The sequence below is a fragment of the Panthera onca genome, chromosome D2 (assembly GCF_046562875.1).
Source record: "Panthera onca isolate mPanOnc1 chromosome D2, mPanOnc1 haplotype 2, whole genome shotgun sequence".
NCBI classification, from domain to species: Eukaryota; Metazoa; Chordata; class Mammalia; order Carnivora; family Felidae; genus Panthera; species Panthera onca.
The window spans coordinates 66,691,094-66,706,855 of NC_138349.1; the positions used below are offsets into that span (position 1 = coordinate 66,691,094).

General features: G+C 37.3%; 2 protein-coding genes across 9 annotated transcripts in view; one reads left to right on the forward strand and one right to left on the reverse strand.

The window, feature by feature from the left end:
* The window catches only part of FAM13C (family with sequence similarity 13 member C), a 179,166-nt gene extending 174,763 nt beyond the window's left edge, over positions 1 to 4,403 (forward strand). For all 5 annotated transcript variants that reach the window (XM_078434267.2, XM_078434263.2, XM_078434264.2 and 2 more), the window contains one exon: positions 2,828 to 4,403. In XM_078434267.2, the coding sequence (XP_078290393.2) occupies positions 2,828 to 2,951 (124 nt within the window). In that variant the 3' untranslated portion in view covers positions 2,952 to 4,403. The remainder of the gene's footprint in view (positions 1 to 2,827) is intronic.
* A 362-nt stretch (positions 4,404 to 4,765) lies between these two features.
* Positions 4,766 to 15,762, reverse strand: part of PHYHIPL (phytanoyl-CoA 2-hydroxylase interacting protein like) — a 93,281-nt gene continuing 82,284 nt past the window's right edge. For all 4 annotated transcript variants that reach the window (XM_060642751.3, XM_060642753.3, XM_060642752.3 and 1 more), the window contains one exon: positions 4,766 to 5,461. In XM_060642751.3, the coding sequence (XP_060498734.1) occupies positions 4,927 to 5,461 (535 nt within the window). In that variant the 3' untranslated portion in view covers positions 4,766 to 4,926. The remainder of the gene's footprint in view (positions 5,462 to 15,762) is intronic.

Below are 15,762 nucleotides of genomic sequence, written 5' to 3' on the forward strand. Positions count from 1 at the left end.
CATCTTTTAAACTTTAGGATCTATCCTTAATTATTTATTTTCAGGATTTGGTCAAAAGTTCATAGCTATTCTCTCCATCCTTTAAATAAATGTTTAGCTGTATCCTCTAGTTGTCTATTTTTGTCAACCCAAGTCTCCATATGCACTCCATCAGTTTCCTCTAAATTTGGCTATATTGTCAATGTATATATAACTTTTATATGTACTATATATATATATGTATTATATATGTGCATGCATATATATATATATATATATATAATTATGAGATTAAGGATTATGTGTGTGTATGTATGTACATATATCATGAGATTAAGGATTATTGATCTATGTAAGAGAAAGAAGAAAAATCATTTGCCTATCCTCAGCCTGTTTCCATGGTTGTACGATGAAATGACTGGACTTCCTGGAATACTTTGGGAAGGTATAGTTGTCATGTGGGATGTCAGTATTAAAAATAATAAGGTGTAACTTTCCCAAAGTCACAAAGTTATTAAGGTGGCAGAGGTGGGAGTCAGTGATACACTGGCCCCTTGATATTCCTCTCCATGTACATATCTGCCTCTCGTGATTTCTTCCATTTCAGCAGACTGAGGGTTGACCTAATGGACAAGGGACTATTTTCTAAAACACCCTGAAAGAGGTCTACTCACCTCTTAGCAGTTTCTTCATTTCAGTCCTCCAGAGCTGTGTACTAGGACTTGACCTATTAAGTCAGAAACTTATTGTACTTAGCAAATACAGATGTAATTCACTTTGTTTTCTGCCTGGACTCCAAATTTACCTTTCTGCTGTTGTTAACTAATCTACTGAAAAATGTTATGTGGCTGTTAAATTTAGAATATAAAACATAATTTTTCATTTTCTTTTTTCATTTCCATTATTTTTCCTTTACAGAATTTCCATACAGCTTTTACATTTACATTTTTTTTTTACCTATATGAACCCAGGAGTCTAAAAAGTTTGAGAATCCCCCTCACCCACCAGTATGCTAATAGTCCTGCCTAATGGAGGACTACCACTAGAGAGTGGTACTTGTCATGCCTTCTGATATACAGAGAAGTTAGTGATGTTCTATGTATAGTACTCTACTGCACCTTTGAGTCCTAATCCCACTTCAGATATGCCTATATTTGACTGAAATTTTAGGCCCTCTTGTGGTAATATACTTAAACTAAATGCCAAAGTGGTAGTAGATTACAGCTAAAATCAAAGGGTTAAATGGGTAGGAGATATGGATCTTAATCTTTTCTCCTAAAACATTTTATTAGGAAGTTCTAATCCTATCCATATGGTAAAATAACCATGCAAATGGAGTACTAAAAAGTTTAAGTTACTATAAATGTTCTTGGTAATATTTGCCAAGCAAGAAGATTAATCATATAGATATGACATTAATATTTTTGAGCCAGGAACTGTATTAAGCACATTAGCATGTTTTACATAACGGGAAAACTGCTTCAGGAAATACTTAGCAAAATTTTTCATTCTGGCCAATGCACTCTTCTTTATTAGCCAAAATGGAGTATGCAGGACCAGGGAAAAGTTACATGATGGATTACTAGTGTTTCCCTATAAATTAGACCATTTCTTCACTTATATATGTTTATACAAGTTAAGGTGGTATTAAATTCCTAGATAAAAGGTTGGTCCATAACACAGAATGGAGGCAAAGGAATTGTTAAATAACTTAGGCAATATTTAATAGAAACCCTGTCTTTAGGTTTGTGTACTCTTCTGAGTTCTGTACTAGAAATTCCAGGGCAATGTATAGTGATGTGTCACAAGTAGATAACTACATTCTTAGGAAATCTTTATACTTTCACTATTTTTTTTTATTTGTGAGAGATATTTCTTTTATCAGTACTAGGAAAATAGAAGGGACTATAGGTAAAACATCAAGTGCTTGCGATTTACCTATATTCAGCCATACTAATATTAGTGTTTATTTTCAGTAGCAACTGTGGTACTGCATCTGTTTTCCACACCTTATATTTCAAAGTCATGAGTGAAAATGTTCTAAAAGCAATTGGTCATCTTATCAACCAAGGAGACAAGGGCCATCTAAGATCCTGAATCAATTACTGCCCTTTAGAAAACATATCCTGGCAACATGTTTTCGTGGGAAGGAATGGTTTTAACTCCAGATGTTACCCAAACATTCTTCAAAGTAAATGGCAAGAACACATAGTAGTTAGAACACAGATGTATAAACTGTGCTTAGATGTGTAGCCTTAGAATTAGTGTGCAAAGAGAACCACTGCAATTCAGACTCCCATAAATAAATTCAATCCATAAACATCTCCTTGATTCTACTACACATTGGCAGAGATAGGTATTATAATTTTAAAAACTTGGAAATATTTCGTATTTACAAGATAGCCAATGAGCTTTTTTCCCCCTATAACAATAAATTTATACATTCTTTTAATTTATGTAGTTTTTTAGGTTGAATTTTGAACAATTCTGACTGTCAGGGCTGGACATTCTGCACAGGTATGGGGCTTTGGCATGAGTAACAGTAGAATAACTAAAGAATGCCTTGAGTTGTGGTTTTTGTTTTATTCCTCAGACCTTTTTACTTGCTCCATTGATATATGTCTGAGCATTGGATCATAAATCTGCAAAACACCTATGACATTCTCTATTATATAAAAATCCAATAACACATGAAAGAGGGAGAGTGTGAAGGTGGAAGGGAAGGTAAAAAAGACATGATGCGAAAGCCAAGTGGAAACATCCACCCTGTACTTTCTCATGTAAAAATTATAAAAGGATTTTTAATGACTTGATTTATTATGAGCTAATAGTCTTTCCTGTTTTGCAGAAGTCCACAAAAGGAAGATAGGATACCGATGGCAGATGAGTACTATGAATACAAGCACATAAAAGCCAAACTGAGACTATTAGAGGTCCTCATCAGCAAGCAAGATGTGGCCAAAACCATCTGAGGTTCAGGAAATATTTGTTTGTGCTCACTTTCAACCAGGATAAGGCCAAGTTTCTTTACCTCTGACATTCTTGCTAAGTAGTTTTGACATACTGAGAATCAAAGCACTTTAGTGGTAGTATTAGCTGTTTTTAAGAAGGGATGGCAAATGTAATTATAAATGAGGATGGAAGAGTTAAATGGGGGAAATATACTAACAATATAATTGGAAAAATTGCTCCATGCCAAGGAGAAAACACATGGTCAGTATAATTATTTCAAAAAACATCTTAATATTTTATCAAATCTAAATAATACTTGTTCAGTGGGCCACTTTTTAGGAAAAGTCTATTTTGTGTCCAAAACCTGCTTATGTTAAAGTGTGGAAAAGAGCATGATTTTTAAAAAATCAATAAGGAGGAAAAGAAACTTTTCTTTTTATGTAGGAAGCAATATAGCTAGTAAGAATTTAATATATTTAAAACTTCTAATAGATTTTTAAGTGATAAAAAAATCTACCTTGTCCCTTAAGTCTGCTAGGCTATCAGTAAAGCATACTAGAATGTGTCACTGCTAATTTTTTATTTCTATATAAAAATAGCAGATTTTACCTGTTATTTGAGATTTTACATTTCTGGTTACCAAAGTTCATTCTGATAGCATGTACTTTGTGAATTAACTTTGTCTATAATGACAGATGTTTATATTAAAGTAAACTATTGTATTAAAATTTAAAAATAGGTTATTTTGGGATAGATTCGTGGTCTGCAGTATATAATTCTAATGTGATCATAGTTATGATTGCTAATCTTTTTGTTTACTATAAGAGTATATAACTATTTTTCCATTGGGAATATGCATTTTTCTTAATGTTCCAAAGTCTGTACTTTGTATAGTCACAAAGCTTTCTCATGAGTTGTAGGTATTCTTCATCTTGCACAAAATTTGCAAATTTCTGACACCTTGGAAAAGAAAGCTAAATATTTTATTTGCTTCATCAACTTTAGTGCATATAGTTTTGTGTTATTTTGTACTAAAACATGCGTTTATTATTTTGCCTTTGTAAAAATAAGAGGTCAACATTTTCTCTCTTGTAACAACCATGTTTGTATTTCTGTTTTCTGTAATGTTTAAGCATGATGTTGAACAAATTCACATTTTCATATAGTTTGGGTGGGAAGAATATTGACTTTCAGAAGTAGAGTATTTCAGAGGCTTATTGTTTTCTCTGTATTTACCTGGTATTTTATAACTTTTATGAATCAGAATGATGTCCTTCACAAATTTGTTTAATTGAAGTCATCTACTTGTAACAGGACAGATACACAACTATTTGAAGTTTACAAACTACATCTTTGATAAGGGAAATGGTTTCATGACATGTATACAATTGCTATTAAAATGTAACTCTATATATTCTATATGATTGTAAATATTTTATACAACAATACAAATAAAATATTTTTCTATTATATTTATTATGTTGAAACACAATAGTTGTTTCCTGTTAGCTAATATAAATAACATAAATAACACTGTCAAACAACAAGTTGGAAGTGTTGACAATTCTAGGCTTCAAGATTTAACTCATGCTGCAATTACACCCTTTCATGCAGTTTGGAGTTATCCCAATATTTGTTCAGTAGATTAAAATGAATGCATATTTAAACACCATTTATAAGCTGTTATTTTGTATTTTGCTAAAGCATTTATATAATTGTCTTGTTATGTTTGGCATAAAGGAAAAATAAAAACATTGCAGCATCTAGGCAATAAAGTGTCAGAGGAGAACTTTCATCACTGAAAGTAATGGGAAGGTCAGGGAATAGGAAACACTAGAACGGCTCTGAATGAAATTTGAAAAATGGCACTTTGCTTTTGGTGATAGCGGCATGTGCATGCTTCAGTGGAAAACATCTGGTGATGAGAATGGACAACAGAGGATCAATGCTCCTAAGGGAAGAAAAGGGACTGAGTAAGAATAAGAAAAGTGGGCATTAACGTCCAACACTGATATTACAGGTTTTGCAGCTGGGATCTTTCTTTGCATTTGCAGTAGACAAACTCATGAGCTGATGACCAGTGATTTCTGCTACAGTGCCCAGAGAAAGATCCACAGGATCAGTGTAAATGACTTCTAAAATGACATCCTGGGCATGGTGGTAAACCAGCACCCCATCTTCTTCTGTGCAGGTCAAAAATTTATTATCCTTGGAATTTAGCTGAGGAAGGCGCTGCTTACAAAATTCATCTCCTGGTGATCCCACAGGGGCAATAACAAGAATCACATAATGATAAGCAGTGTACATACAGTAGAAGTCCCCAAAGTATAAGTTAGTATTGGGGTTAAAAAGTTTTTCTGCTGCAATCTCAAACCTGTATCTTCCGTAAGGTGAATCCTGGGGTGGCTTCCCAGTATTGAATTCAGTGCTGCAGCTGAAGAAGATGCCTTCTAATTTTCCACTGATAGGAGAGCCATGGCTACCACTGTTATCCTTGACAGATGGCTGCATAGCATTCCCATGATGTTCTCTGCAAGGGAAAAGAAATGATCATTTCTTGGTATAATAGTAGTAAAGCTATTAATTTATATGCAGATCTTATTGGTGGTTGGCCTAAAAGTCTGATCATCCTACTATCAGAGCAAGGAGAATCCATCTTTTGACCTACTTAACTTTTATGTACTTTAATGCTAGGATGTTCTTCCACAAACCTTGGAGGTCTTTCTATAATAAATTTCCTGGCCAGAAAAACTGAACTGGAATTAGAAATCTTACAACTGAAATCACATCCATTATATACCTACTGGGTTTTAGAAGTGGCTTTTTGAAGAGAAAACTAGACTAACAGTATTGGTTAGTTAAATATACTGAATGTTTCTTTAAAGTATGCCAGAAATTTAGTCCTGAGTACTGTCCATGTATATTGGCACAAAAGTGTTTTATTTTGTTTTTTAGGTTTTTTTCCCCCAGGGTACTGTTTGCTAATTAGGTCCTCTCTCTTGTGTTTTTCTTACAACAGAGCTGGTTATTCCTCCTTTACCATTCCCCCAGTTCTATTCTCCATCCTTCTTGCCTTCCACTGTGAGCTGGGACTCTATCATCCAGTTCCTCCTTGTTCCTTGGTCCCTTCCATTTCAGTTCTGCCAGTGGGGGCACCAGCATATCTGGGAGAGGAGGGAGTAAAACCTTGAATGTGTCGTCTTCTACTTTCTCCATTCTTCAGAACCTTGTGGTTCTGGTGTGGCTGGATTCACCTGTACCACATGTCTCTATTTCTCCTATCAGGTGTACTCTATTCCCCTTCTCAAGAATAGTAAAACTTTTCAATTCTTGATAGTTCTTGTTTGCTTTAGCATTCCTTATTGTTGCCTTCACCCTGCCTATACCTTTGTGAATGGCGCTTTTGTCAAATTTTCTCCAGAACTCTTACTAAATGTCCCTTCTCTTTCTTGTTGGGCCCTTAACCAGCAAGACTTGGGATGAAAATTACAACCTACTATGCAGGCATGAGAAGGTTCCCAGTCAGCATTCTTCTTCTTTTTTTTTTTTTTTGTTCTTTTTGCTTTCTATTTTTTTTTTAAATGTAATTTGTTGTCCAGTTGGCTAACATACAGTGTATACAGTGTGCTCTTGGTTTTGGGGGCAGATTCCTATGATTCATCGCTTACATACAACACCCAGTGCTCATCCCAACAAGGGCCCTCCTCAATGCCCATCGCCCATTTTCCCCTCTCCTCCATCCCCCTCCCCATGAACCCTTAGTTTGTTCTCTGTATTTAAGAGTCTCTTATGGTTTGCCTCCCTCCCTCTCTGTTTGTAACTATTTTTCCCCTTCCCTTCCCCCATGGTCTTTAGTTAAGTTTCTCAAGTTCCACATATGAGTGAAAACATATGATATCTGTCTTTCTCTGACTGACTTCACTTTGAATAATAGCCTCCAATTCCATCCATGTTGCTGCAAATGGCAAGATTTCATTCTTTCTCATTGCCAAGTAGTATTCCATTGTATATATAAACCACATCTTCTTTATCTATTCATCAGTTGATGGACATTTAGGTTCTGTCCATAATTTGGCTATTGTTGAAAGCACTGCTGTAAACATTGGGGTTACATGTGTCCCTATGAATCATCACTCCTGTATCCTTTGGATAAATTCCTAGTAGTGCTATTGCTGAGTTGTAGGGTAGCCTTTGGGTCAGTGAGGTGTGCTCAAGATCTCCCCTAACTATAGTACAGCAATGAGTCTCAAAGGCTGCTACCAAGGAAGCTTATTAAAAATGAGATTCAAAGTAAGACCAAGAAACTGTCTGTCACATATTAGAAGACACTAGAAAAATAAATGATGTACGATATTCCAATTGAACCCCATATTTTTATTCTTACTGTTCTTCCTTTCCTCCTGATGTTCCAAAAATTCCTTCTATTATCATTTTCTTCCTTTTTCAAAAACTTAAAAAAACTACAATGGTCCAAAATCTTTGGAGTGCAACAAGAAGTTCTAAGGAAAGTTTATAGCAATACAGGCTTATCTCAAGAATCAAGAAAAAAATCTGACACAATCTTACTTTACAACCAAAATGAGCTAGAAAAAGGAGAACAAACAAAAATCAAACCGAGCAAATAGGATTAGAGTAGAAATAAATGATATAGAAACTAAAAAAACAGGAGGACCTGGGGAAGATGGCAGCGTAGGAGGACTCTGGGCTCACCGCATCCTGCTGATCACTTAGATTCCACCTATACCTGCCTAAATAACCCAGAAAACCACCAGAAGACTAGCAGAACAGAGTCTCTGGAGCCAAGTGCAGACGAGAGGCCCACGGAAGAGGGTAGGAAGGGCAGAGAGGCGGTGTGCTACATGGACTGGCGAAGGGAGCCGGGGCGGAGTGGCAGCCTGCCGGCCAAGCAGAGACCCCGCGTCTGGCTTGCAAAAGCAGAGGGGCCGGAGGGAGTGTGTTCAGACAGCAAGCGGGACTTAACATCTGGAAGGTTATTAAGTTAACAGCTCTGCTCGGAGAGCGGGAAGGCTGGAGGACAACAGGAGGGAGAGTTGCTGAGCCCCAGGATGACAGAGCTCAGTTTGGCGGGGAACAAAGGCGCTGGCCAGTGCCATGCCCCTCGCCCATACCCCAGCCAAAATCCCAAAGGGAACCAGTTCCTGCCAGGGAACTTGCTTGTACCGTGCAAACACCCAACACTGTGCTTCTGCGGAGCCACACCTCCTGCAGCGGGTCTGACTCCCTCCCACTGCCACAGGGCCCCTCCTGAAGCGATCACCTAAGAAGTGAGCTGAGACTGCCCCTCCCACCCCCGTGCACCTTGCCTATCCACCTCAGCTAATATGCCAGATCCCCAGCACCACAAGCCTGGCAGTGTGCAAGTAGCCCAGACTGGCCACGCCACACCACAGTGAATGGAGAGGGGAACAGAAGGTACACACCAGTCTGACTGGGGCCCCAACGGTGGGCTGGGGGCAGACATCAGGCCTGACTGCGGCCCCACCCACCAACGCGAGTTATTCAAGACAGAACAGGGGAAGTGCCCTGCAGTTCCGCACCACTCCAGGGGCTATCCAAAATGACCAAACAGAAGAATTCCCCTCAAAAGAATTTCCAGGAAATAACAACAGCTAACGAACTGATCAAAAAGGATTTAAACAAAATAAACAGAAAGTGAATTTAGAATAATAGTCATAAAATTAATCGCTGGGCTTGAAAATAGTATAGAGGACAGCAGAGAATCTCTTGCTACAGAGATCAAGGGACTAAGGAACAGTCGCGAGGAGCTGAAAAGTGCTTTAAACGAAATGCAAAACAAAATGGAAATAACCACGGCTCGGATTGAAGAGGCAGAGGAGAGAATAGGTGAACTAGAAGATACAATTATGGAAAAAGAGGAAGCTGAGAAAAAGAGATAAAAAAATCCAGGATTATGAGGGGAAAATTAGAGAACTAAGTGATGCACTAAAGAGAAATAATATACACATAATTGGTATTCCAGAGGAGGAAGAGAGAGGGAAAGGTGCTGAAGGTGTGCTTGAAGAAATCATAGCTGAGAACTTCCCTGATCTGGGGAAGGAAAAAGGCATTGAAATCCAAGAGGCACAGAGAACTCCCTTCAGACGTAACTTGAATCCATCTTCTGCATGACATATCATAGTGAAACTGGCAAAATACAAGGATAAAGAGAAAATTCTGAAAGCAGCAAGGGATAAACATGCTCTAACATATAAAGGGAGACCTATAAGACTCGTGACCGATCTCTCTACTGAAACTTGGCAGGCCTGAAAGGAATGGCAGGAGATCTTCAATGTGATGAACAGGAAAAATATGCAGCCGAGAATCCTTTATCCAGCAAGTCTGTCATTTAGAATAGAAGGAGAGATAAAGGTCTTCCCAAACAAACAAAAACTGAAGGAATCCGTCACCACTAAACCAGCCCTACAAGAGATCCTAAGGGGGTTCCTGTGAGACAAAGTACCAGGGACATCGCTACAAACATAAAACATACAGACATCACAATGACTCTAAACCCATATCTTTCTATAATAACACTGAATGTGAATGGACTAAATGCGCCAACCAAAAGACATAGGGTATCAGAATGGGTAAAAAAACAAGACTCATCTATTTGCTGTCTACAAGACTCATTTTAGATCTGAGGACACCTTCAGATTGAGAGTGAGGGGATGGAGAACTATTTATCATGCCACTGGAAGTCAAAAGAAAGCTGGAGTAGCAAAACTTATATCAGACAAACTAGACTTTCAATTAAAGGCTGTAACAAGAGATGAAGAAGGGCATTATATAATAATTACAGGGTCTATCCATCTAACAATTATAAATGTCTATGCGCCGATTATGGGAGCCCCCAAATATATAAAACAATTACTCACAAACATAAGCAACCTTATTGATAAGAATGTGGTAATTGCAGGGACTTTACCACCCCACTTACAGAAATGGATAGATCATCTAGACACACGGTCAATAAAGAAACAAGGGCCCTGAATGATACATTGGATCACATGGACTGGACAGATATATTTAGAACTCTGCATCCCAAAGCAACAGAATATACTTTCTTCTCGAGTGCACATGGAACATTCTCCAAGATAGATCACATACTGGGTCATAAAACAGCCCTTCATAAGTATACAAGAATTGAAATCATACCATGCACACTTTCAGACCACAATGCTATGAAGCTTGAAATCAACCACAGGAAAAAGTCTGGAAAACCTCCAAAAGCATGGAGGTTAAAGAACACCCTACTAACAAATGAGTGGGTCAACCAGGCAATTAGAGAAGAAATTAACAAATATATGGAAACAAACGAAAATGAAAATACAACAATCCAAACGCTTTGGGATACAGCAAAGGCAGTCCTGAGAGGAAAATACATTGCAATCCAGGCCTATCTCAAACACAAGAAAAATCCCAAATACAAAATCTAACAGCACACCTAAAGGAAATAGAAGCAGAACATCAAAGACAGCTTAAACCCAGCAGAAGAAGAGAAATAATAAAGATCAGAGCAGAAATAAACAATATAGAATCTAAAAAAACTGTAGAGCAGATCAACGAAACCAAGAGTTGGTTTTTTGAAAAAATAAAAAAAATTGATAAACCTCTAGCCAGGCTTCTCAAAAAGAAAAGGGAGATGACCCTAATAGATAAAATCATGAATGAAAATGGAATTATTACAACCAATCCCTCAGAGATACAAGCAATTATCAGGGAATACTATGAAAAATTGTATGCCAACAAACTGGACAACCTGGAAGAAATGGACAACTTCCTAAGTACCCACACACTTCCTAAATCAGGAAGAAGTAGAAAGCTTGAACAGACGCATAACCAGCGAAGAAATTGAATCGGTTATCAAAAATCTCCCAACAAATAAGAGTCCAGGACCAGATGGCTTCCCAGGGGAGTTCTACCAGACGTTTAAAGCAGAGATAATACCTATCCTTCTCAAGCTATTCCAAAAAATAAAAAGGGAAGGAAAACTTCCAGACTCATTCTATGAAGCCAGTATTACTTTGATTCCTAAACCAGACAGAGACCCAGTAGAAAAAGAGAACTACAGGCCAATATCCCCGATGAATATGGATGTAAAAATTCTCAATAAGTACTAGCAAATCGAATTCAACAGCATATAAAAAGAATTATTCACCATGATCAAATGGGCTTCCTTCCTGGGATGCAGGGCTGGTTCAACATTCGCAAATCAATCAACGTGATAGATCACATTAATAAAAGAAAAGATAAGAACCATATGATCCTGTCAATCGATTCAGAGAAGGGATATGACAAAAGTCAGCACCTTTCTGAATAAAAACCCTCGAGAAAGTCTGGATAGAAGGAACATACTTAAACATCATAAAAGCCATTTTTGAAAAGCCCACAGCTAATAAATATCATCCTCAATGGGGAAAAACTGAGAGCTTTTTCCCTGAGATCGGGAACACGACAGGGATGTCCACTCTCACTGCTATTGTTTAACATAATGTTGGAAGTGCTAGCATCAGCAATCAGACAACAAAAGGAAATCAAAGGCATCCAAATTGGCAAAGATGAAGTCAAGCTTTTGCTTTTTGCAGATGACATGTTATTATACATGGAAAATCCGATAGACTCCACCAAAAGTCTGCTAGAACTGATACATGAATTCAGCAAAGTTTCAGGATACAAAACCAATGTACAGAAATCAGTTGCATTCTTATACACTAACAATGAAGGAACAGAAAGACAAATAAAGAAACTGATCCCATTCACAATTGCACCAAGAAGCATAAAATACCTAGGAATAAATCTAACCAAAGATGTAAAAGATCTGTATGCTGAAAACTACAGAAAGCTTATGAAGGTAATTGAAGAAGATATGAAGAAATGGAAAGACATTCCATGCTCATGGATTGGAAGAATAAATATTGTCAAAATGTCAATACTACCCAAAGCTATCTACACACTCAATGCAATCCCAATCAAAATTGCACCAGCATTCTTCTTGAAACTAGAACAAGCAATTCTAAAATTCATGTGGAACCACAAAAGGCCCCAAATAGCCAAGGTAATTTTGAAGAAGACCAAAGCAGGAGGCATCACAATCCCAGACTTTAGCCTCTACTACAAAGCTGTCATCATCAAGACAGCATGGTATTGGCACAAAAACAGACACATAGACCAATGGAATAGGATAGAAACCCCAGAACTAGACCCACAAACGTATGGCCAAGTAATCTTTGACAAAGCAGGAAAGAACATCCAATAGAAAAAAGACAGTCTCTTTAACAAATGGTACTGAGAGAACTGGACAGCAACATGCAGAAGGTTGCAACTAGACCACTTTCTCACACCATTCACAAAAATAAACTCAAAATGGATAAAGGACCTGAATGTGAGACAGGAAACCAACAAAACACTAGAGGAGAAAGCAGGAAAAGACCTCTCTGACCTCAGCCGTAGCAATTTCTTACTTGACACATCCCCAAAGGCAAGGAATTAAAAGCAAAAATGAACTACTGAGACCTTATGAAGATAAAAAGCTTCTGCACAGCAAACAACCAACAAAACTAAAAGGCAACCAACGGAATGGGAAATGACATTTGCAAATGACATATCGGACAAAGGGCTAGTATCCAAAATCTATAAAGAGCTCACCAAACTTCACACCCGAAAAACAAATAACCCAGTGAAGAAATGGGCAGAAAACATGAATAGACACTTGTCTAAAGAAGACATCCGGATGGCCAACAGGCACATGAAAAGATGCTCAATGTCGTTCCTCATCAGGGAATTACAAATCAAAACCACACTCAGATATCACCTCATGCCAGTCAGAGTGGCCAAAATGAACAAATCAGGAGACTACAGATGCTGGCGAGGATGTTGAGAAATGGGAATCCTCTTGCACTGTTGGTGGGAATGCAAACTGGTGCAGCCACTCTGGAAAGCAGTGTGGAGGTTCCTCAAAAAATTAAAAATAGACCTACCCTATGACCCAGCAATAGCACTGCTAGGAATTTACCCAAGGCACACAGGAGTGCTGATGCATAGGGGCACTTGTACCCCAATGTTTATAGCAGCACTCTCAACAATAGCCAAATTATGGAAAGAGCCTAAATATCCATCAACTGATGAATGGATAAAGAAACTGTGGTTTATATACACAATGGAGTACTACGTGGCAATGAGAAAAAATGAAATATGGCCTTTTGTAGCCACGTGGATGGAACTGGAGAGTGTGATGCTAAGTGAAATAAGCCATACAGAGAAAGACAGATACCACATGTTTTCACTGTTACATGGATCCTGAGACACTTAACAGAAACCCATGGGTGACGGGAAGGAAAAAAAAAAAAAAAAGAGGTTAGAGTGGGAGAGAGCCAAAGCATAAAAAACTCTTAAAAAGTGAGAACAAACTGAGGGTTGATGCGGGGTGGGAGGGTGGGGAGGGAGCGTGATGGGTATTGAGGAGGACACCTTTTGAGATGAGCACTGGGTGTTGTATGGAAACCAATTTGACAATAAATTTCATATATTGAAAAAAAAAGAAACTAAAAAAACACAATAGAACATATCAACGAAACCAGAAGGTGGTTCTTTGAGAAGATTAACAAAATTGATAAACCTCTAGCAATACTCATTAAAAAAAGAGAGGATCCAAACACACAAAATTATTAATGAAAGAGGAGAAATAACAACCAACACCACAGAAATACAAACAACTGTAAAAGATCTTATATGCCAACAAACTGGACAACTTAGAAGAAATGGATAAATTCCTAGAAACATATAACCTACAAAAGCTAAAGCAAGAAGAAATAGAAAATTTGAACAGACCTATTACCAACAATGAAGTCAAAATGATAATCAAAAAAACTTTCAAAAAACAAATGTCCAGGACCAGACAACTTCAGAGACAAGTTCTACCAAACATTTGAAGAAGAGTTAATACCCATTCTTCTCAAACTACTCCAAAAAATACAAGAGGAAGGAAAACTTGCAAATTCATTCTACAAGGCTAGTATCACCCTGATACCAAAATCAGATAAAGACATCACAAAAAAAGAAAACTACAGGGCAACATCTCTATGGAATATAGAGACAAAAATCCTCAACAAAATATCAGCAAATCAAATCCAACAATAGATTTAAAAAGTTCATGCCACAGTCAGGTTGGATTTATTCCCAGGATACAAGGGTTTAATATTCATGCAAAAATCAACATGATATGTCACATCAATAAGAGAAAAGATAAGAACCATCTGATCATTTCAATAGATGCAGAGAAAGCATTTGACAATAACAACATCCTTTAATGATAAAAACCCTCAACAAAGTGGGTTTAGAGAGAACACACTGCCACATAATAAATGAAAAGCCCACATTTATATAAAAAACCCACAGAGAATATCAAACCCAAGTTTTCCCCCTAAGGTCCGGAATAAGACAAGGATGTCCATTCTCATCACTTTTATTCAACATAGAACTGGAAGTCAGTCTTAGCTACAGCAATCAAACAACATAATATCCAAATTGGTAAGGAAGAAGTAAACTCTTACTATATGCAGATTACATGATACTATATATGGAAACCCTAAATGAGGCACCTGGATGGATCAGTCGGTTAAGTGTCCAACTCCTGGTTTCGGCTCAGGTCATGATCTCACGGTTCATGGGTTTGAGCCCCACATCAGGCTCTGCACTGTCAGTGTCTGCACTGGCAGTGCACTGACAGTGTAGAGCCTACTTGGGATTTTCTCTCTCTCGCCCTCTCTCTCTGCTCTTCCTGTGTGCTCTCTCTCTCTCTCAAAAAATAAATAAATAAACAAAAAAAATCCTAAAAACTCCACCAAAAACCTACTAGAACTGATACATGAATTCAGTAAAGTCACAGGATACAAAATCAATGCACAGAAATCCATTGCATTTCTACACACTAATAATGAAACAGAAGAAGGAGAAATTAAGAAAACAATCCCATATACAATTTCACCAAAAGCAATAAAATATCTAGGAATAAACTTAGCCAAAGATGTGAAAGACTTGTACTTTAAAAACTATAAAACAATGATGAAAAAAATTCAAGATGACACAAAGAAATGGAAAGACATTCCATGCTTATGGGTTAGAAGAACAATTGTTGAAATGTCTATACTACCCAAAGCAATCTACAAATTTAATGCAATCCCTATCAAAATACCAACAGCACTTTTTGTAAAACTAGAACAAACAATTCTAAAATTTGTATAGAACTACAAAAGACCTCAAATAGCCAAAGGAGTCTTGGAAAACAAAGCTGGAGCTATCATAATTCCAGATTTAAAGTTGTATTAGAAAGTAGTAATAATGAAAACATTTTGGTACTGGAACAAAAAGAGATGCATAGATCAATGGAACAGAATAGAAACCCCAGAAGTAAACCCACAAGTACATAGATTAATCTTATCTTTGACAAAAGAGGGAACACTATCCAATGGGGAAAAGTCTCTACAACAAATGGTGCTGGGAAACTACATGCAAAACAATAAAACTGGACCACTTTATTACACTATACACAAAAATAAACTCAAAATAAAGACCTAACTGTGAGACCACAAATCATGAAAATTCTAAAAGAGAGCACAGGCAGTAATTTCTCTGACATTGGCCATAGAAACATTTTTCTAGATATGTCTCCTGAGGCAGAGGAAATAAAAGCAAAAATAAACTATTGGGACTACATAAAAATAAAAAGCTTCTGAACAGTGAAGGAAACAATCAACAAAATGAAAAGACAACCTATGGAATTGGAGAAGATATTTGCAAGTGACATATCCAATA